Raw genomic sequence first — 23,976 nt, 5'->3', positions numbered from 1 at the left:
GAAGCGGAGCTGAAAAACGTAAAGCAGAGTAGTCCCAAACACCCCCTTAATGCATGTTTCATAAAAGTGTCATGTACATTAAATAAGGTGCCACATAAGCAAAATTGCTGACTTAACAGGGTCATTAAATGAAGGAGTTTTATCAGATGAGAGAGGAGTTTCATCCCTATGAAACTCATGTGGCTCGGTTACCTAGTTTATAGTCTTAGCTGTACCGTGAAACTATGCATTGAGGCTGGCCTAAAAAATATTTGAAAAAACTGCTCTGGTGGTAGTTGTGTGTAATAATTTGTATTGAGTTTGTAAGAAGGAATCAAGAGAAGCAATTATTTTTTACTCCTGCTTCTTTATAAAAAAACGACTTTGGCTCCTCCAAACTCTTTGTAAGGACCCATTTTGTAAATGCTTGTTTGGCGGGCTTTCTGCAAAGAGCCGTAAGAAGCTAGAACTGATGCTTTGCCAAACAGGATCTTAGTATGTATGTATTGTGGCAACAAAAAGACAAGCCAGGGTAAATAAATGATATATGGAACCCTAACAACACTTCCACGTAACTTCTCTGCCTTTGGTAACTTCACGGCCGTCAAAATGGTTAAGCACTATGACATGTCATCCCTAGGTCAGCTAGTAGTGTCACTGTTGACTTATTGATTTTCTTTCTAGGTTTATTACCACTTTGCTTATGTTTTTTTCTAACATCTATCATATCGAATGTTTGAACACATACATAGAGTACTAAATATAGATTATTTCTGAAATTAAAAACACAGCTAGAGAATAATTTGCGAGACGAATCTTTTAAGCCTAATTACTTCATGATTGGACACTAATTTCTAAATAAAACGAAATGCTACAATACCCGTTAAACTTTAACACCTCTAACCAAACACCCTCCTTTGGAGAGAACACATTTATCATGTTCACATCACCACATGTCACGTTAATAAAGAAGCGAAATGAGTAAGAGGGAGATACCAAACAGTTTACCAACTCTAAGTGCAGAAGCAAAGGCCTTGTTTAGTTTCATGCAATCCAAAAACTTTTCAAGATTTCTCGTCACATCGAATCTTGCGGTACATACATGGAACATTAAATATAGATAAAAACAAAAACTAATTGCACCATTTGCCTGTAATTAGCGAGACGAAACTTTTAAGCCTAGTTAATCCATAATTAGATAATAATTGTCAAATACAAACGAAAGTACTACAGTACCCAAACATTTTTCACCCGAACAACTAAACAAGGCCAAGGTGTCCCAACTTCCAGTTTGCTTTAGTCTCTTCCATAAGTAATTAAATATGGAGTAAATTTTACTGGCAATCCTTGAACTTGTCCTGAGTTCTTATCTAGGTCCTGGTACTTTTAAATTGTATATTCAGCTCCCTAAAATGTTCCGAGTTCTCATCCAGGTTCCGATACTTTTAAATTACTCGTTTAGCTCCCTAAGCTTGTCTCAAGTTCTCATATAGGTCTCGAATTATGCATTTAGCTCCCTAAGCTTGTCCCAAATTCTCATCCTAGTCCTAGTACTTGAAAAATGCATGCCCTACTTCGTAAAATTGTATCATTGTACCTTTCTGGTCCATCGTCTCCCCTCCCACATTGCGCGTAGAACTAGCATCCTAGGACCTTCTTCGTTGCTTAGTCGTCCTTGTTGTGTGCTTGCCCTACCACATGTCCTAGCCAAGCTTTCGCCACTATGGTCTGTCCTCAATTTTGCTTGACTCGCTCCTGCTCTACCTCATTGTGGCATTTGGCAACCACATTCAACACCACCATAGTCCTTTTGCTCCCTCGTCAAGTAGGAGATCATGCTCATTCTCACCACCACTTCACACTTAGTTCCCCCCACTCCTAGCATTCCTCACCTCCCTCGACAACGATAGAGTTGTCGATGTAGTGCATTTGGGTGAGTGGAGGACGCGACATGACATTGCAGCAGGCACGACATGGCCTAGTGTGGCAACATGGGTGCGACACCACACTAAAGATGCAACACAGGCAGGTGCAGGGTAGGAGGTTGAGCATGGTGCCACGTTGCACGGCTATGCCTGTAAGGGGGGCAAGCATATGTATGTGCAATTTGGCGAAGGTGAGGACAATGGTGTACAGTTGGATGGACCATAATGGTATAGCAATGCAACTTAAGGGACCTAAATGTGCAACTGAAAAGTATCGAGACCTGTATGAGAACCTAGGACAAGTTTAGGGAGCTAAATGTGTATAATATAAAAATATCAAGACCCGGACAAGAACTTAGAACAAGTTTAAGGAGCTAAATATGTAATTTGAAAATACCAGAAACTAAATGAGAACTCGGGATAAGTTCAAAGACCACTAGTGAAATTTACTCTCAAATAGGATTACCGCTGCGGCGCGGATTAAGCAAACATCAGCTGAATTGAACTCTCTGAAACCAAAGGTCAGTTTCGCCGACTTACCTAGTCACGCCAGAATGAGCTCTCTATATATAAATCCCATATCCAATTGACTAGATAGTTGTATTAATCTGCTGATCCGGTCCCAATCATGGCGCTGGTGAGCGACGGCATTATTAGGCGTTGTTTAGTTCACTCTAAAACTAAAAAGTTTTCAAAATGTTTTGTCACATCAAATCTTACAACACATATATAGAACATTGAATAAATAAATAAAGATAACTAATTGTACAGTTTAGCTGTAATTTGCAAGACAAATCTTTTAAATCTAATTAGTTCATAATTAGACAATAATTATCAAATAAAAAATAAAAATACTATAATATCAAAAACTTTTCACCTCTTCAACTAATAGCAAACATGCATAAAGATGAGACGCGTGGGCGATACGTCCACGGACAAGCAAGTACGAAAGGTACACCAACGTTTATGGGTACAGTGCATCTCCAACAGTTTGCTAAATCCACTTGCTATCCTTGAAAATTTAGTAAAAGAAGAAAATTAGCTCTCCAACAGTTTGGTAAACTACTTGCTATAATTTAGCAAGTTGCTATTTTCTGCCTCCGCGCGTGTATCCCTCGCGCATCCGGCCGCGCAAACGCTGTGTAGTTGCTGCCGCTGTTGTTCTGCTGCTCTGGCCGCTGCTGTTTTGCTGCTCTGCCGCTCCTGCGTTGCCATGATGCCATGACTTGCATGCGTTGATGCAGTGCTTCATGTGCTTGGCCTGTTGATGCGACTCTTGACGGTGCTTCACATCATGCCGGTTGTAGCACCTGCGCTTCCCATCATGGGTCATGTATCCACCATGCATCATGCATATATGCTTTATCATGCATCATGTACCGTACTCTGAATCATAAAATATAAATCCAATGGACAGATCATATACAGATGGATCCGGTAAAATATGAGCCTACTTTTTAAATTTTACCAAGTTAAAATAGTAAACTATTGGAGATAGTCTACTTTTTCACTTGGTATATGTTTTAGCAGGTTGCCAAATTATAAGATTTACCAAGTAGATTTTAGCGAACTATTGGAGATGCTAACAATCAATAACACCGTACTCACTGACTGTGGACCCCAGGTACGTACGTACCTCGTGGCGTTGTAATGTTTCCGCCATGCATTTGCTCATCAACGAATCATCGTCGCTCAAAAGTCAAGTTGGTTCCATATGCAGAAATTAGTAGGCCTTGTTTAGATCATTTTTTTTGGATTTCACTAATGTAACACTTTCGTTTGTATTTAGTAATTAGTGTCTAATCATAGAGTAACTTGGTTGTTTCTAAAAAAGACTAACTAGGTTCAAAAGATTTGTCTCACGATTTACAATCAAATTGTGTAATTAGTTATTTTTTATCTATATTTAGTGCTCCATGGAAGATTGATGTGATGGAGAATCTTGATTTTTTTTTTGAATTTTGAGAAGGTTCAGTTGGCAAAAATTTTAGATTTTAAGTACTGTTGCACTTTCATTTATATTTGGTAATTATTGTCCAATCATAGACTAACTAAACTCAAAATATTTGTCTCACAAACTACAGGTAAATTATATAATTAGCTTTTATTTTTGTTAATATTTAATACTTTATGCATATACAGTAAGATTCGATGTGAGTTGAAATTTTTTAGAACTAAGGTCTTGTTCAGTTAGTAAAATTTTTGGATTTCGACACTGTAGCATTTTCGTTTTTATTTGACAAATATTGTCCAGTCATTGAGTAACTAGGTTTAAAAGATTCGTCTCGCGATTTACAGATGAACTGTGCAGTTAGTTTTTGTTTTCATATATATTTAATGCACCATGCATGTGCCGTAAGATTCGATGTGATGGAGAATTTTGAAAATTTTTGGGAAATAACAAGGACTAGACAAGGAGTGTGAAAAAGCGTTAAGCTCTGGCGTGGTGGCCCGTGGCTCTGATCAGTACGAGGTTGCTTAACACACGGCAACCGTCCGTGAGAAATCATTGCGGTACGGACTGGGGAAGTGGGGAGGGTGATCCAGAGCTGCCGGTCCGAGCCACGTAAGCCCTGCCCGTGTGCGGCGACTCATCATGAGACCACACGGGCAGGGCTGGCCGTCCAATCTGCCGACTGCCGACTGCCGACGAGCACCACACCACCGCGCGACTCCGATCCGCCAGCCGAAGTGCCGCCGGCTCGTGGCGCAGTGGAGGACGGGCCACGCGGGATCGCCGATCGCTGGCCGCCGGCTCAGCTCGGGACACGGGATTCCCTCCACTCGACTCTCGGTGGACGCATTTGGCGAAAGCAAACCTATCTTTATTCCCACTTTCCCCGCGATGTAACCCGCTGTTAGCCCCCGAAAACCAAAAAGTTTTCAAGATTTTCTGTCACATCAATTCTTTCGACATATGCATAAATCATTAAATATAGACAAAAATAAAAACTAATTGTACAGTTTATCTATAAATCACGAGACGAATATTTTCATCCTAGTTAGTCCATAATTGGACAATATTTGTCACAAACAAACGAAAGTGCTACAGTGGCGAAATTCAAAATCTTTTCGCATCTAAACAAGGCCTTATTATGCGTAATAATGGCTTTTTTTAAAAAAAAAAGGTAAAAGTACTGCTTTGTTTTCTTTTTTCTTGCAGGTGCATGTATTCAGATTTAGAGTGAGAGCAGCCCTAACGTGACACTAAAACACTATGGCTAATGGTTTGAACCTTCATGTTTTCTTGTAACTTTTACGTTGCACCCAGCGGTACGGTGGCCTCGCAGAGTGGTTTGCAGAGACAGCGAGGCTAGGCTACATGTGTGTCTCATCTTGGGACCATGCTAGGCTACATGTGCGTTAGAGCGAATGAAAGATGTCCTTACACACGTCATCCTACGACCACGCTAGGCTACATGGATATCATCTAAGGCCTTGTTTAGGACTTGTTTAGATGCAAAAAAAAATTTTGGATTTTAACACTGTAGTATTTTTGTTTTTATTTGACAAACATTATTCAATTATAAAGTAACTAGGTTTAAAAGATTCGTCTTGTGATTTATAAGTAAACTGTGCAATTAGTTATTCTTTTTATCTATATTTAATATTTCATGCATGTGCCGCAAGATTCGATGTGATGGGGAATCTTGTAAAGTTTTGGGTTTTTGGGTGTATCTAAACAAGGCCTTAGTTCCAAAAAAAATTGCAAAATTTTTCAGATTCCCCGTCACATCGAATCTTTAGACGTATACATGAAATATTAAATATAGACAAAAATAAAAACTAATTTCAAAATTTGGTCGGAATTGATGAGACAAATCTTTTGAGCCTAGTTAGTCCATGATTGGACAATATTTGTCAAATACAAACAAAATTGATACTATTCACATTTTGCAAAATATTTTGCAAGGCCTTGTTTAGGTCTTGTTTAGTTCAAAAAAAATTATAAAGAAAATTAGATTTTTCATTATATCAAAACTTGCGGCGCATGTATGAACATTAAATATAGATAAAAATAATAATTAATTACACAGTTCGCCTATAATTTGCGAGACGAATCTTTTGAACCTAGTTAGTTCATAATTAGATAATATTTGTCAAATACAAACAAAAATGCTATAATAACCATTTTACAAAAAAATTAGAACTAAACAATTCAACTCTAAAACTAAAAACTTTTCAAGATTCTCTGTTACATCAAATCTTGCGGCACATCCATAAAGCATTAAATATAAATAAAAACAAAAACAAATTGCACAGTTTGCCTATAAATTACGAGATGAATCTTTTAAACCTAGTTAGCCCATGATTGGATAATAATTACCAAATAAAAATAAAAGTACTACAGTACCGAAAACTAAAAAAAATCGAAACTAAACAAGGCCTTAAAAACATTGGAACTATGATTAAAAGTTGTACCTGTGTGTGTTGTATGTTGGGAGGTTGAGGGTCCCATGTCTTCTTTGCTTAGGGCACTCACAATGTAAGGGTCTATTATAGAGTCCAAGACAATTAATTACATATTATTTATGATATTTTGCTGATGTGGCAGCATATTTGTTGAAGAAAGGGATAGAAAAAATAAGACTCTAAGTCTTATTTAGACTCTAAGTCCACATTGTTCGAGGTAATAAATAACTTTAGACTCTATGATAGAGTATGCATTGTGAATGCCCTAATATGTACTTAGCCTTTTTATATATGAATTTGTGTGCCTGTGCTAGGAGGTTGGGAGTCCCATATCTTCTTTCGCTTACGTGTATGTAGCCTTTTTATATATGAAGGTAACGGCTTCGTTAGCCCGTGATATCCTCAGTAGGTTGTGCCTGCACTGGGAGGCTAGGAGTCTAGTGTCTTCCTTGCTTGCTTGTAACTTTGTTAGCCTGCATTGGTAATGTCACAAGAGAGATCGATAGTGGACTATTTCGGCAATGCCATCATGCATCTGCAGCTATCTGCCAGGAGAGGAATGTGAATAATTCATGGAATCATGGGCATGACAGCAACCACACAAAGAACAAAACCCATAACGATGCATGGATTGATGGTGCAAAACCAGTCAAACACGTGTGCAATTAGGAGGGAGAAGAGGTACGAATAATAAATTAAATTATTGTAGATATGGTTATCATATATAAATTTGACAATGAGTATGAGTATTAGTCTTAGGACGACAAGACTACTTTAATTTATAAGGGAAATACACTAGTACTCTTTGAGAAGGAGAGCAAGCAACCGGTTTGAGGATGAATAGATCATGGCATGCCTAACGTTCGTTAGGTGCGCACTTGATTTTAAGTGAGAATTTTAACCAAGTGTTTTTTATAGGACCTGTTAGGTTAGGGTACTTTCAATGCAGAAATTACTATAGTTCCTACAGACATTAATTATATTGTCACCTAAGCGTTTTGCTGATGTGACAAGGTAGTTATTAAGGAGAGAGAGCAAGAATCATAAAAACCGGTCTAAGTTAGAAACTATGTCTACACGAAACCAAGAGATGAAGATATGTTAGATATTAGAGAGAGAATGTATATGATTGGATTTTCTATAGAAACTATCTATTAGGACTATATAGTTTCTATATATAGTGTCTATAAAAATTAATAAATATAGAAACTACATATAATTTGTAGCATTTGTAGAATAGTTATTTTATTTCTCAAACTATCGCCTAAAGCTTAATTTTATTGTTAAACTTAAAATGATCATTTCATCCTTTTCTACCTGTCATCTCGATGCTGGCGTACCTGATATGCGGCAACGCACATCAAGGACGCCAGAACGCTTAGCTCTATGGGCTGCATAGTGCGCAGGCAACAAGAGCAAAGTCGTCGTGGTTCTCTCGAGCTTAATGTTCATCGACCAGGTTGCAAGTGATGTTGTCGTGCTATTTGCGAGGCTCACGAAGCAACTAGGCCTTGTTTAATTTACTCCAAAAAATTAAGATTTTCCGTCACATCAAATCTGGCAGCATATACATACTTAGAGTATTAAATATAGACAAAAACAAAAACTAATTACACAGTTCCTATAAATCGCGAGATGAATCTTTTGAGCCTATTTAGTTCATGATTAGACAATATTTGTCAAATAAAAATAAAAATGCTACAGTAGTTCAATATGACAGGATATAAAAAGTTTTATAAAAATTGCTAGGAACTAAACAAGACCCTAATAATTACTGTACTGTGTTATTATTATTGTACTACTAGTACAAACAGCCGCTGCCCAGTGGAGAGTACTACTCCGTACTACTGGTTGCAGCGAACGCACCGAGTACACGGGCCTTTGTTAAATAAAAACGAAAGTGCTACAGTGTCAAAATAAAAAAAATTTAATCTAAACAAGGCCTTACTGCGTATACATTAATCATTAAATATATATAAATATAATAATAAATTATACAATTTATTTATAATTTGCGGATTAGTATATAATTAGACAATATTTGTCAAATACAAATAAAAATATTATTTTGTAAAAAAATGAAACTAATAAACAAAACCTAGGGCCCGCTGGAACGGCACCGCGCATCAAATTTTGTAGCTCCTGAAGCATTAGATATAAACAACAATAAAAACTAATTGCACAGTTTATCTGTAAATTATGAGATAAATTTTTTGAGCATAATTAATCTATGATTGGATAATATTTATAAAATAAAAACGAAAATACTACCGTGCCGAAATCCAAAATTTTTTCGGAACTAAGGCCTTGTTTAGCTCCAAATTTTTTTTGCAAAATCGACACCGTAGCATTTTTATTTGTATTTAACAAATATTGTCCAATCATGAACTAACTAGGCTCAAAAGATTCGTCTCGTCAATTCTGACCAAACTGTACAATTAGTTCTTTTTTGTCTATATTTAATACTTTATGTATACGTCTAAAGATTCAATGTGATGCGGAATCTGAAAAATTTTGCAAATTCTTTTGGAAACTAAACAAGGCTTGAGCCCGGTCCACACCGCTGGCGAGGATGATGAGAAACGGCGACGAGACACGTCACCGCTGGCGCAAAAATCCAAGGGCTCTCCGATCGGCGAGTGGGTGCCCCGCTCAAAGCTCACCGCAGGTGACTGCACCCTCCCCGCGGCAGCTGCAGCTCTTGTCGGACGCCCAAAAGGAATCTGCGCGTGACTCGGTTGCCTGCGTGCCCGTGCCCCTACTCCATCCGTGCCTTTTTTCTCTCTCTCTCACCACCAGCTCATTCTAAAATCAAAAAATTTAAAGATTTCTCGTCATATTATATCTTACGTCACATTTATTAAACATCTAATATAAATAAAAAATAGGAGTAATTAATTATACTTATAACTTACAATATAAATCTTTAAACAAAATTAATCTACAGTTAAATAATATTAGTAATTATTAAATACAAACAAAATTACTACAGTATTAAAATCTAAAGACTTTTTAGACATGAAGCCTTATTTAGATTAAAAAAAATTTGGATTTCTACAACGTAGCATTTTTGTATTTATTTGGCAAACATTGTCAGTAACTAGGCTTAAAAGATTCGTCTCACGATTTACAGTTAAACTTTGCAATTTGTTTTTGTTTTTATCTATAGTTAATATTTCATGCATGTGTCGTAAGATTTGATGTGACGAGAAATCTTGACTTTTTTTATTTTTGGGATAAACTAAATAAGGCCTAAACCAGAGCCTTATTTAGTTCCCACTAAAATCCAAAATGTTTTCAAGATTTCCCATCACATCGAATCTTGTAGCACATACACAAAGCACTAAATATAGACGAAAACAAAACTAGTTACACAGTTTGTCTGTAAATCGCGAGACGAATCTTTTAACCCTAGTTAGACAATATTTGTCACAGACAAACGAAAACATTACAGTAACGAAATCTAAAAATTTTTCAGGCCCAGACCTTTCTATGGTGGCCAAGCCAGGCCCCGGCCGGGCCTGGTCGTCTCCGCCCGTTCAACTCCAGCCAGGCCAGACCCCTACCGCTACTGGCCAGGAGCGCTGCTGCTCCGGTCCTGTCGTGTCGATCACTCCATCTCCCATCCACTTCACCACCCGAAACGACAATTTTTTTTTTATTTCAACAAATGTGGGTTTTTCCGCGAGCACCAACACGTAACGGACCCAGACTCTCTCAGTCTCCTCTCTGAGCCGCGCGTCGAGAGAGAGCACGACGAGACGTCGGCCTCGCGTCCAAACGCGTCGGTTGCGTCCCGCGAGATATCCCGGGGCCCCGTGGTTTCTAGAGAGATCCAGCGCGCACCACCCGTCCAAGAGACCGACACCGGCTGGCCCCGGGGTGGCGCCACAGACCCGTCGCTGTGGGCCTCGCCACCCTCTCGCTCGCTGTTCCTGGTCCGCGTCTAGTACTTCTCGTGTCCGTGCCTGCCTGCCGCGGACGGCGAGACGCGAACGCGATGCCGCGCGGGTTTCCCTCCTCCCCGTGCTAGGCTCGCGTGGTTCGTGGCTCGCCCGCGCGCTTCGCCCCTTGCCGTTCGCGTTGCGCGAGATTTTCAGCGACGCGACACGAGAGGGGCGATGAGGAGATATCGGATGGGTTTGGGTTGGCTTCCGGGGTAGTTGCACCAAGGAGCAAAAACCTTTTTAATTTCTCGTCATATCAAATTTTACGATAAATATATAAAATATTAATTAAAAATTAAAATAATTAATTATATAATTTATTTATAATTTATAAAACTAATTTTTTAAATTTTATTAGTTCATAGTTGAATAATAATTATTAAATATAACAAAAATACTACGGTGTTTAAACTAAAAAGAAATTGATCTAAACAAGCCCTTACCTTACCCTTCCTTTCTTGATTGGCGACTTTTCCTCAGGCTCCACATGCCGACCACGCTTTTATATGGCATCGCTCAGCAGCCAGCACAGGGAAAAGATGTGGGCGTTGCCTTTTCGCGCACGGGCTTGCAACTTGCCGAGGAAGCATCTGCTTACCTCTTACTTGCAGTGCATGGTTATAATAATCTAATCTTCGAGATCAAAATTACTTTACGTGTCTGCCCAAACATTCCTACCGTATACTACTCTAACAAAATCTGGCCTTGTTTAGTTCAAAAAAATGGTAAAACTTTTCAGATTTTTCGTCGCATAAAATCTTACGATATATATATAAAACATTAAATATAAATAAAAAATAACTAATAGCACACTTTGCATGTAATTTACGAGATAAATCTTTTTAATCCTAATTAATCCGTGATTAGATAATATTTATTAAATACAAACGAAAATGCTACCGTGTCTATTTTACCAATTTTTTTTGAAACTAAACATGGGCCTTGTTTAGTTCCGAAAAGATTTCGGATTTTTGGTACTGTAGCATTTTCGTTTATTTGTGGCAAATATTGTCCAATCATAAACTAATTAGGTTCAAAAGATTCATCTCGTAAATTACAGATAAATTGTGTAATTAGTTTTTGTTTTAGTGCTTCAGACATGTGCCACAAGATTTGATATGACGGAGAATCTTGAAAAGCTTTTGAATTTCGGGTGAACTAAACAAGGCCATGGCCTTAGGAGTAGGATGCTATAGCACTTTCTTTTGTATTTGGTAATTATTGTCCAATCATAGACTAACTAGGTTCAAAAGATTCGTCTCACAAATTACAGATAAACTATGCAACTAGTTATTTCCTTTATGTATATTTAATGCTTCATGCATACGCAAAAAGATTCAATGTGATAGAAAATCTTGAATTTTTTTGAAAATCCTAGTTCCGGCCTTGTTTAGTTGTAAAAATGTTTACAAAAAGGCAACAGATCTAGTACAAACTCATCTCTTGCAAACTGTGCAAACTCTAATCTGGACAACAGGATGTTGATCCAAGGGGTGCAGAGAGATTGGATAATTTTGCACTTAACTGCCCGCTCTTAATCACACTTTTACAAATTTCTCCTTCCACCTCTCATGCGCCCCCTTGGATCAACATCCTGCTGTCCAGATTAGAGTTTGCACAGTTTGCATAAGAGATAAGTTTGCACTAGATCCGTTGACTTACAAAAAATTTTAGATTCTCCGTCACATTGAATCTTGGGGCACATGCATGAAACATTAAATATAGATAAAAAATAATTAATTATACAGTTTACCTATATAATTTACGAGACAAATTTTTTGAGCTTAGTTAATCTATAATTAAATTTTTTTTAAAATACAAATAAAAATAATACTGTATCAATTTTTTTTAAAAAAACTCAACAAGGCCTCGGCAAAAACCTCGACCTCAAAAAGCCTCGTAAATACGAGGCGGCTGGCAGAGGATTGCCCATTAATCACAGGACACGTGACCCTGGCCCCTGCAGTCGGTGCCGTAGTTATGGTAGGCCTTGTTTAGTTCACCCTAGAAACCAAAAAGTTTTCAAGATTCTCCGTCACATCGAATCTTATGGCACATGCATGAAACATTAAATATAGACGAAAATAAAAACTAATTACACAGTTTAGCTGTAAATCACGAAACGAATCTTTTGATCATAGTTAGTCCATGATTGGATAATATTTGTCACAAACAAACGAAAGTGCTACAGTACCGAAAACTTTTCACTTTTTGGAACTAAACAAGGCCTTATTTATATTTCGTAATTATTGTTTAAGTATAGATTAATTAAGTTTTAAAGATTTATCTTGTAAATTATATATATAATTAGTTATTTTTTATCTATATTTAATGCATAAAGTACGCATAGGAAATTTTGAAAAATTTGCAGCTAAGGCCTTGTTTAGTTCACCCCGAAATCCAAAAAGTTTTCAAGATTCTCCGTCACTCGAATCTTTCGACACATGTATGAAACATTAAATATAAACGAAAATAAAAACTAATTGCACAGTTTATCTGTAAATCGCGAGACGAATCTTTTGATCCTAGTTATTCCATAATTGGACAATATTTGCCACAAATAAACGAAAATGCTACAGTAGCGAAAACGAAAAAAATTTCAGGCCTAAGGCTTTGTTTACTTGCTACCTGAAAAAATTTCAAGATACTATAGCACTTTCGTTTGTAGGAGTATTTGATAAATATTGTTCAATTATAGATTAACTAGATTTTAAAGATTGCAATATAACAAAAAATTTTAAAAAGTTTTTGATTTTTTTTCGAGAAAGTAGACAAGGCCCGCTGGAGCGCCGCTGATCCGAGAAACCGCGCGACGGATGCGAACTGCCTTCCCCAGTCGGAAACCAACCACGCACGGCGCACCCGTAGGAAATGGAAGCCGCCAGTCTCGTCTCGTCTCGTCTCGCGCGGCAATAACCCCCCGCGATCGAGATCGAGCCGAGCCGAACCGCCCCGCCCCGCCCCGCCCCTCGCGCGATCTCTACCGTCTCGCGCGCACGTCGCCCTCACGACCGGACGCCAGCTCACGAATATCCATCCGATTTAATCCCGGCCCCTTCGATTCCGCCGCTCCCGACCTATCACATAAGCGGCTCCACCTATCGATAAGCCGATCCGCTTATCAATAAGGCCACTGCCTTCTCACAGATAAGCCAGTGGTGGGTGGCGTGGGGAGAGAGAAAAGGGGCGAGAGGTCTGCAACGCATCGAAGAAAGCGAGACTAAAGTTTCTCTCTCTCCCCCCCCCCAACCCAACCCTCTTCCACATCTCCGATTCTCTCTCGCCTCCGCTTCGCTCGCTCGCGGGAGAGAGAGAGGGCCGACGACGGAACCCTAGGATTCGCGTCCGCCTGGGCGGCCAAGCCGCCAGCACCGCGCCCTCGGGACTCGGAGGCGCCAGCCAAGCTCCAGGGCGCGCGGATCGAGCACCGGCCGGGTTGCCGCCGCCGCCGCTGCCGCCATGTCGTCGCTCAGCCGCGAGCTCGTCTTCCTCATCCTCCAGTTCCTCGACGAGGAGAAGTTCAAGGAGACCGTGCACAAGTGCGTACTCTCCCCTCTCTCTGTCTTTGCGTTGGTTACCTCGGGTTGGTGGGTTGGCTCTTGTACGCTTTCGGGTTCGGGATTTGATTTGTCGCGCAGGCTGTCCTCCGCTTTTTTGTCATGAAATTCGGCCAGACGCGGTTTTTTTTTAAAGTCAGTTTCTGCTCCTCTAGTTCTGGGCTTGGACGAGCTGCTGCGGAGAAAAAAAGAAATTCTCAGGCTTTGTTGGATTTGGTACGAACCGTGTAATAACATATAAAGTTTGGGGTTATTTTGGTCAAGAGACATTTTATCCGTCGTGGTTTTCTCAGTAATGGTCGTTGTTTTTTATTTAATCCGGTCAAAATGGATTTTCGGTGTCTCAACTTTTTGTTTTATTTCGGAAAAATTGAGGGGCGCATTTGTAACGTGGAGCTTGCATGCGAGGTTTATTGCCCCCAATCGCTTGTTTTTCTTTTGTCAACTGCGTCTTCTGTGTCGGTTATTTAATTTCGTCGGAACAAGTGAATTTCATAGATTAAGTTTATTAATTAATATATAGATTAATTTCATTAATTAATACTTTGATTGGTGTACTGGCGCTTTGGTCCCTTGGGTAATCAGGAAACGACGCAGTAGACGATTTTAGCTGGATTGCGTCATATCCACCAAACTTTGGAACTTGTAGGACGTTCAATGTGTTCCTCTCTCCAAATTTTTGCATTGAGGAAACCACTGGGTTGGTTAGTCAGAATTGGACTTTGTGACTTTTTGTCTTTGACTTGACAATACTTGGTTGGCCGTTTAGGATAAGTTTTCCAAGCTCAAATCTTGCAGTGTGCCTGGCTGCTTAAGAGGTTTATTCGATGTTTTTCAGTTCTGACAATTGGAGTTGTGGGCTCTTTAGTGTGCTCATTCTGTTGATTGGTGGGAAAATTTGACAACTGATGTTCTCCCACGTTCCCCCCCTCCCCCCCACCCCCCACCCAAAGAAATGGAATCATATGTGGGTTGATATTCTATATGTAGTAATTCTCTAGAGTAAGTCACATTGTGTTGTAGGCTTGAGCAAGAGTCAGGCTTCTTCTTCAACATGAAGTACTTCGAGGAGAAGGTCCATGCTGGGGAGTGGGATGAGGTGGAGAAATACTTGTCAGGTTTCACCAAGGTAGATGACAATAGGTATTCAATGAAGATCTTCTTTGAGATCAGGAAGCAGAAGTATTTGGAAGCACTTGATAGGTACTGTTCTTTCATATTTCAAGCCTCATTTAAATTAGTAACTGGGTTTTTGATTCATTGTTTGGGGAATTGTAAAACTGTACTGACTTTTCTCTCTCTCTATGTTCCAAACAGGCATGATAGGGCAAAGGCTGTAGATATTCTTGTCAAGGATCTTAAAGTCTTCTCAACATTCAATGAGGAGTTATATAAGGAGATAACACAGCTTCTCACTCTTGAGAATTTTAGGTTTGTTCATTTTGCTATCTCAATTTATGGCATCAGATTGTTGAGAAGCGATTAAAATAAATTTTTTTAGAGCTTCTTACAGTCTTATTACTCCTTAGATTTTTTAAGATAATCATTCAAGATGCTTCCCCTGTTTAGTGCATTGCAATTAATGTATCTTCACTGGTAATGAAAATAGGACATCTAATAGATCATGAACCATTAGGAAGCCATGGCAAGCAGCTGGTACAGATATGTTGACTGAGTAGACGTGCAAGCTGGCAACGGCATAAATTGTTAGCTGCCAGATACTTATTTGCAAATGATAGAGGTTTGTTTAAGATATTAATTTGATAGCTTTTATGTTATGCTGTGTTTTCCTGTATACTTTTATGAAAAATGTTAGCTGCTTAACAATATAATTTTGTTACCACCTTACAATGTTTTATTCCAAGTATTACCTGCTGCTTCTGTTTTAAATTTTTAGCTCAAGTTATCAAGTGAATGTTGCTTTCTTGCAGGGAAAATGAACAGTTGTCTAAGTATGGGGATACTAAATCAGCTCGAAGTATTATGCTGGTTGAGCTAAAAAAACTTATTGAAGCCAACCCCCTTTTCAGGGAAAAACTTGTCTTCCCGACTCTTAAGGCATCACGGCTCCGAACTCTAATTAACCAAAGGTTTGAAAGTAATCTAATGTCATTACATTACCAGACATTCTGTTTTCATTCCAATTTTTAGTGTGATCATGACCCCCCCCCCCCCCAATGTGCAGCTTGAATTGGCAGCATCAGCTTTGTAAGAATCCTCGTCCAAATCCAGATATCAAGACTTTATTTACTGACCATACATGTACTCCACCCAATGGAGCTCGTGCGTCACCGGTATCTGTACCACTGGCAGCTGTTCCAAAGGCTGGTGCCGCATATCCACCACTCACAGCTCATACTGTATGTTTGCTTGATAATTTTCTGCTCGTGCATGGCTTTTATGATGTTTTTTTGTTTTTATATTATGCATTTATTTATGCAGCCATTCCAACCTCCTCCACCTGGTCCATCTTTAGCTGGTTGGATGGCAAATGCAACTGCCTCTTCAACTGTTCAGTCTGCTGTTGTAGCAGCATCATCAATACCTGTTCCACCCAATCAAGGTATGCAAGTGTGGGGCTACATTTCTGTTAAAGTTCATCTGGTTGCTTGTTTTGAACATATTTGTTCCGCACAGTGGTTAGTTTGATCTGCATTAATACATTTTGGCAAGTTTCTATTTTCTGTTCAATTCAATTAATACATTGAACACATATATTTGTAGTTTAGTATGCCTTTCTACTTTGTATCAGTTCATTCCGGAAACAATTACATATGTGAAACTTCAGTTCCAAATATATATTAGACGCTTCTAATAATTTGTTATAATTTACAAATTATTCAGTGATGAAACATGATGTACTGATATGCATTGATGGCTTCAGTCCCATTCTACATGTGAAATAACACTATTCTTTTGTAGGTTTAATGTTGTTTGCTCAACAGTTCAAGTACAGATTTCTTATGTTTTTGTGTTTTTCATGCCAGACCATATAGTAATAAGTATGATAATTTGTTGCAGCAATTAATTAGTAATGTTATACTCTTTCAGTTAACCTGTAAAGGTTTAGCTCAGAAAAAGGGCCATTCAGTTTTGCTTAGAATTGTTGTGTATGTTGTCATGTGGATGTATTTATGTTGTCAATTATATGCATGTCTCAAAACTTCACATGACGTCATTTATATTTACATTGTTTCATCAGCTGTCTCCATGTTGAAACGCCCAACTATAACAGACTATCAAAGTGCAGAATCAGAGCAACTAATGAAGCGCTTGAGGCCTGGTGGACATGGCGTTGATGAGGTAATATTGCATTTACAGTTTTGCACTTAGAAAATATGACATTTTTGGATTTTGTATGAATTTTAATAATCAATCATGCTTATGCAGGCCACATATCCTGCTCCCATCCCTCAACCTGCATGGTCAGTGGATGATCTTCCAAGGACAGTTGCTTGTTCATTTTCACATGGATCTAATGTAACTAGCATGGATTTTCACCCAACTCGCCATACACTGCTTCTAGGTATGATCAATATAACTGTGTTATTTGATTAACTTTATTTATAAAATGTGGTATGCACTGTGTGAATCCTAAACTTGGCTATACATCAATTTATTAATTTTCTTGCCCTGTGTTTTACTACACAGTGGGATCTTCTAATGGTGAATTTACACTTTATGAGATCGGTTTGCGTGAACCATTGCTATCAAAGCCCTTCAAAATTCGGGATATAAATGCATGCTCACCACAATTTCAGGTATTCAAATACAAGCTGAAGTCTTAACTGTAATTTACTTCTGATATCTATTTACTTGTACCTTGTCTGTTAGCATGTGTGTGTGTGTGTGTTTCATCTTGTGAGCCTGATTATTTGCCATTCCTGTGTAAAGAATGCTGTTGCCAAAGACCCTTCCATATCCATTAATCGAGTTACCTGGAGCCCTGATGGAGAGTTGATTGGTTAGTATCAATACTGTACCTATTCAGCTGATACTTTGGTTGAGAAAAGAAACTAGGTAATACTCTGTTCAGCAATGATTTTCATTTAAACTTACATTTTTGTGGTTTTAGGAGTTGCATTCACGAAACATTTGATTCATCTACATGCATATCAACCACCAAATGAGACACGGCATGTCCTAGAGGTACTGCCACAAACTCTTATAGATAATTAAAAATGTCATACAACATAAACTGTGTTACTATATAATTTTCTTCATGTCAGATTGAGGCTCATTCTGGAGGTGTAAATGATATAGCATTCTCCCGACCAAATAAGCAACTTTGTGTGGTCACATGTGGAGATGATAAACTGATAAAGGTATGAGATGTGACTTGTATGGAAAATTCATAAACTTTTTTTCATGGCTTGTCTTCTTGAACTTCATTTTCGCATTTTAGGTATGGGATATGCATGGACAGAAATTATTCACATTTGAAGGGCACGAGGCGCCTGTGTATTCTATATGTCCGCATCACAAAGAGAGTATTCAGGTGCGTTGTCTGAGTAATATGTACACATCAACATTTCATTCTGGATGCAATACCAATCTTTGCTGTTGATGCCTTTTCTATACCTAGACACCTAGCTTTACTTTGTTGTTTGATCTAGTTTAAATTTAGGGATTATGGCTATGGAGTTTCTACTACGATTATAACCTACAATATACTGATATGCCTATTCAAATGGAAAAGAGAGAGGTCTGCATGTGGATGACTTTTAAGTGAACAAATGTTGATTTTACTAGTATTTACGGTACCTCTGTATTTTTGCTGTAGCACTGCACTGTTTATCATCAATTTTATCTAATTTCTAATTGATATTCCATTCTAATCTATTTAATTAATAGTACAATGATCTTATCTAAATTTAAAATCCTTTGGATCTTATTCAGACAGCTCTATGTTATTATGTTACAATTTCCAGTACTCAGCAGCATGGTCAAAATCAAGTTTAATACATGACTTTCTTATGTTTGATGCAGTTCATCTTCTCAACTTCCCTTGACGGAAAAATTAAGGCCTGGCTTTATGACAATGTGGGATCTAGGGTGGACTATGAAGCTCCTGGCAAATGGTGTACTACTATGCTATATAGTGCTGATGGGACTAGGTAAGAATAGATAGGTTGGCTTTTATTTTTACCACCAAAAGTAGTTCTAATTGTTACTAATGAAACAATTTGCTTTTCCTTCATGTGAAGGTTGTTCTCATGTGGAACGAGCAAAGAGGGAGACTCATATTTGGTTGAGTGGAATGAAAGTGAAGGATCTATCAAGAGGACTTATTCTGGATTCCGTAAAAGGTCAGCTGGTGTTGCTGGTGTAGTGCAGTTTGATACAGCTCAGAATCACATTTTGGCTGCTGGTGAAGATAACCAGATTAAATTTTGGGATGTCGATAATAATAATATGCTGATCTGCACAGACGCTGAAGGAGGCCTCCCAGTTAGTCTCTGCTCTCTTTCATGTTTGTCCTTGTTTCTGGAGGGGTCAATCTAACCATTTTACATTATGCCAGACTCTTCCTCGCTTGAGGTTCAATAAAGAAGGCAATCTTCTTGCTGTTACTACAGTGGACAATGGTTTTAAGATACTTGCAAATGCTGATGGACTCAGAACTCTACGCGCATTAGGGAGCAGGCCTCCTTTCGAAGCATTTAGGCCGCAATATGAAGCTTCTTCTATGAAGGTTACTACAGAACGTTTTGACTGCTATTTTTATTTTGTGCTTCATAGCCTCGTTTTTAGACTGACCCTAACCCCTGACACTAATTTTGAACTTACAGGTCTCAGGTGCTCCTGTTGTTGCTAGCATCTCTCCTAACATAGGCCGAATAGATCACTTGGACAGGAACTCTCCTGCAAAGCCATCTCCTATACTGGTATGGTGATTCATAGTTTCAGACAAAAAGTTCCTTGCTTACCTATTATCAATAATTTAAATAACATCTGACTTGATGATAAATTTGAATAGAATGGTGGGGATACAGCATCAAGAAGCATAGATATAAAGCCAAGAATCTCGGAAGAAAAGCCTGATAAAGCAAAACCTTGGGAACTAATGGAGGTTCTAAATCCGCAGCAATGCCGTGTAGCAACAATGCCAGAAACTCCTGACCAGGCCAGAAAGGTTGGATTTTCTTGATGTATGTTCCACACTTGTCATCATGGAATATGTGAGGGTTTAACATCTTTTGTGTACAGGTTGTCCGACTTCTGTACACAAATTCTGGTGTTGGGTTGCTAGCACTAGGGTCTAACGCCATTCAAAGGCTATGGAAATGGAGTCGAAACGAACAAAATCCGAGTGGAAAAGTATGTTTTACTTTTCTGTTGGTCTTTTGTATTTTAGGACAATCAAGGTTATGTTGTAATTTTTCCTGTCCTAAGCAGGCCACAGCCAGTGTTGTGCCACACCATTGGCAGCCAAATAGCGGTCTTGTCATGACAAATGATACAGCAGATACCAATCCAGAGGAGGCAGTCCCGTGCATTGCACTCTCAAAGAATGATTCCTATGTGATGTCTGCTTGTGGTGGGAAGGTTTCTTTGTTTAACATGATGACATTTAAGGTAATGCCTTAACTATTTTATTCTGATGAAATTTTCATACTTCAAGAAGATTTAATCATGCATCCTTCATACAGGTGATGACAACATTCATGCCACCTCCACCAGCATCAACATTTTTAGCATTTCACCCTCAAGACAATAACATCATAGCAATAGGAATGGAAGATTCAACCATCCACATATACAATGTCAGGGTAGATGAGGTAATAAATGCCTAACTCTGATGCAGTTTACTATACTGTGAATAATTTAATTCAGCCTTCTGACCTTTGGGTTGCCAGGTAAAAACTAGACTCAAAGGACATCAAAAGAGGATAACTGGCTTGGCATTCTCCACCAACCTTGGTGTACTTGTTTCTTCAGGCGCCGATGCACAGGTTATTATTAATAATGAATTTCTTGTTTGTGTGTCCCAAGATAACCATGTTTTCAACAACCCTCATCTCGTTCCCTACCTCTCTTGTTTTTCTCTCTGAATTTACTTGCACCAATGAAGCAGTCACTGACTTTGATCTATTCAGCTTTGTGTGTGGACCAATGACACCTGGGAAAAAAAGAGAACAGTTTCGATACAAATGCCAGCTGGAAAGACTCCTTCAGGAGATACACGGGTCCAGTTTAGTTCTGACCAAAGTCACTTGCTAGTAGTACATGAGACTCAACTAGCCATATATGATGCATCAAAAATGGAGAGGATCTATCAGGTTGCACATCATATACTTGATCAAAAAGTACTATTTCTCATTGCCTGATTGCCTATTAAATATGTTTCTCTTGTTTCAGTGGATACCCCAGGACACATTGTCAGCTTCCATATCGCATGCATCATACTCATGTAACAGCCAGCTAGTTTTTGCTGCCTTCACTGATGGCAACATAGGTGTTTTTGATGCGGAGAACTTGAGATTAAGATGTCGAATCGCACCATCGGTGATAAACAGGTACCCTCCTTGTACATTGGATACATATTATTTAGCTATAGACCGTATGAGGATTTGGATGGGCCAGTGCATTTTCTGTTCACTTGTTAGCATTTGAGGTGTGATGCCAATGCAAATTCTCAATTTCAACCATTACATTATAGTTTGTGCAAGCCTTTTGATTTAAAATAAAAGAGAGATGGGATGCTAAATGTTCCTTTAGCCAAGTTTTTTACGGGTTCTTGCTTCTATCTGGTTTGGCTTAGTGACTAATCAGTTCTAAGAGTTAATTAGATCACTAATTGAGCATCATGTATATTATTGATTTTGTTGGTGGTTGCAGTCTTCATAGGTTATCATTACTGTTCTGCAATTGTTGTGTAAACTTGCGGGGTTATTGTTGACGTACATAGATCAACTCACAAGTATCCGTAGTGCCATTGAGCTGATTGAGGGCTCCAGGCAGCTGGGGTCCTATTCTGCCTCTGGGACTGCTGATCTATCCTTGGATTGTGGGTGCATTATGGCAAATTCAGAAAATATTGGATAATGAACTTTTAGACATGCTGCTAGCTTGAGTGCCCGTTTATAATACAACATACCATAGTGACATATGATATATATAGCACCAGGAACCTAAGAAATGTCTGTTTCATGATTCCAGCAATCCACCTGTTCACCCTCTTGTCGTCGCTGCACATCCCCACGAGCCAAACCAATTTGCGGTTGGGCTGTCAGATGGGTCTGTTAAAGTGCTGGAGCCATCGGAGTCCGAAGGGAAATGGGGAACACCCGCTCCGGCAGACAATGGCATCCCCAACGGCAAGATGCCAGCTTCGTCGGCTACTAGTAACCCTGCTGCGGACCAAGTCCAAAGATAGACTGTATTTCCTAAGCGTTTTTTCTGTAAACTTTCTAGTTACACTGACTTATTTGTATGTGGATGCCATTAGGATATTATTGTCATTTGTTGGAAAAAGGACAGAATAGGTTTAAGCTCAGGTGTGGTTAACATTCAGATGGAGTTCTCTTTCAGATACTACCCTAGTTATCCTGTTCAAGTTTGCGATAGGGGGATAATAGTGTCCATAAAGTGTGTCGCCTGAGGTTTTCTCAGGTTTAGCTCGAATGATGTAAGCTATATATTTCTTCATGCATGTAAAGCAATACATAGTTTTAGCTCAAGATCCATTTTTGCCGTTTTATATATAACTTGTGTTCTTCGAGAAGAGAAAGGAAAGGCAGTGCTATGGTGAATGCTAGAAATGCAGCAACGTTTTGCGAGTGAGTAAAGGAGCTGCAATTTCTGTGATATATGCACGGATGCACCGGGGGTTCTCCCACGTCAAATACTTGGCGTGCTAGGATTCCCTGCTGGCCCTGCCTTGCCTATCCGGGCAAGGAGTTGGAACAATTGATGCATTTGGATCCTTTGCCCACTGCACTGACTCGTTGTCTGTAAAAGCAAGGATTGTACTTGCTAGCTTGGGTGAGCTAAGATTAACCTTGCTCGGCGAGGTGAAGCAAGCAAGCCAGGCAAGGGAACCAAGCTGACCTCAAAGACTAGCAAATTTGTCCGTGCATTACAACTGGAGAAAAACTATTTATGTTTATCCTTTCTATAAAATTTTGAATCTATGACCATAATATAAGTTACAGTTGGCAACAATATGAGAATGAATATTAAGACCGCATCGAGTTAAAATACAATCTTGATATATTTTTTTCTCCTATTACAAAGCTCAAAAGGTATTTAGATAAATATATTATATCTTTAATTTTCATACTATGGTTAAATATCAAGCTCTAGATTTTCTTTGAGGACTCGAATATATGCAAATCTAAACTTTTCATATATTCGAGATTTGTCACATAGCAACTCTTCGAGTTAGTTGGTGACATATCAAAGATTGTTCTGAATCGTTGATGATTATGATCGGAAACCTTTCGAGATTTGTCACATAGCAACTCTCATTAGGGACTGCATTTATTTAGAATGAATTAGACAACAAACCGTATAAGATTTCAGTTCACAATTATTACTCCCTCCGTCCACGAAAGAGTCAATTTTTAGAGTTGTCCTAAGTCAAACTTTTTAAACTTTGACCAAATTTTTAGAAAAAATGCTAAGATTTATAGTATCAAATTAGTATTATTAGATTCATCATAGAATATATTTTCATATAATGTGCATTTTATATTATATATGTTGTTACTTTTTTCTATAAAGTTAGTCAAACTTTAAAAAGTTTGACTGGCACGGATCCTAGGAATTGATTCTTTCGTGGACGGAGGGAGTACCTAGATCATCGGCTATCTACATTTATTAAGTATAAAGTTTGTTTCTAATCAGAACTGCATCAATAATTTGATAGTGTAAATCTTTCGTTTTTGGTGAAAGATCAATCTCTTCTCCTCTTCTCTTCTCTATCTCTCTTCTCTACTCCTAAACAAATTGCAACATTGTTATTTACTTGGTGATACTAAATCTCGATCATGTTAACGTATCCGTGTCTGATAGAAATCATCCTTCACTCGGAGCTCATGCATCCATATTCGATCCGGTTTTGATACGAAGAACAAATGCACGTACTGATATGAAATCCTGGGAGATCACACGTTTGCGCAAACGTGGCCTCAGTGCAATGCATGGTCA

The 23,976-nt window shown here is 38.7% G+C and overlaps 1 protein-coding gene across 2 annotated transcripts; it reads left to right on the top strand.

The window, feature by feature from the left end:
* Positions 13,479-22,525, top strand: LOC110433802 (protein TPR1). Of its 2 annotated transcripts, none has more exons than XM_021456454.1 (25): positions 13,479-13,803; positions 14,845-15,024; positions 15,139-15,252; positions 15,753-15,911; positions 16,007-16,181; positions 16,264-16,384; positions 17,024-17,124; positions 17,212-17,347; positions 17,473-17,582; positions 17,716-17,785; positions 17,897-17,970; positions 18,051-18,146; positions 18,227-18,319; positions 18,811-18,938; positions 19,029-19,272; positions 19,346-19,516; positions 19,614-19,709; positions 19,802-19,957; positions 20,032-20,142; positions 20,221-20,400; positions 20,475-20,603; positions 20,682-20,777; positions 20,922-21,104; positions 21,184-21,341; positions 21,985-22,525. In XM_021456454.1, exons 1-25 carry the CDS (start codon positions 13,724-13,726, stop codon positions 22,199-22,201), a joined length of 3,378 nt encoding a protein of 1,125 aa, XP_021312129.1. In that variant the 5' UTR covers positions 13,479-13,723; the 3' UTR covers positions 22,202-22,525. The 2 variants fall into 2 exon arrangements, with proteins under 2 accessions (XP_021312129.1, XP_021312130.1); XM_021456455.1 differs by having other exon boundaries at positions 17,072-17,124; positions 21,985-22,505.

The sequence above is a fragment of the Sorghum bicolor genome, chromosome 3, assembly GCF_000003195.3.
Source record: "Sorghum bicolor cultivar BTx623 chromosome 3, Sorghum_bicolor_NCBIv3, whole genome shotgun sequence".
Lineage (NCBI taxonomy): Eukaryota > Viridiplantae > Streptophyta > Magnoliopsida > Poales > Poaceae > Sorghum > Sorghum bicolor.
Note: the sequence above shows the minus strand (reverse complement) of the source record. Positions and strands in the feature narration are given on the sequence as shown.

Excerpts from the sequence above, each read along its gene's own strand:
- LOC110433802 (XM_021456454.1), top strand. The coding sequence starts at position 13,724 with ATGTCGTCGCTCAGCCGCGAGCTCGTCTTCCTCATCCTCCAGTTCCTC. Across the intron at positions 15,025-15,138 it reads TATTTGGAAGCACTTGATAG|GCATGATAGGGCAAAGGCTG; the intron begins GTACTGTTCTTT and ends TGTTCCAAACAG. Across the intron at positions 20,401-20,474 it reads TTAACATGATGACATTTAAG|GTGATGACAACATTCATGCC; the intron begins GTAATGCCTTAA and ends TCCTTCATACAG.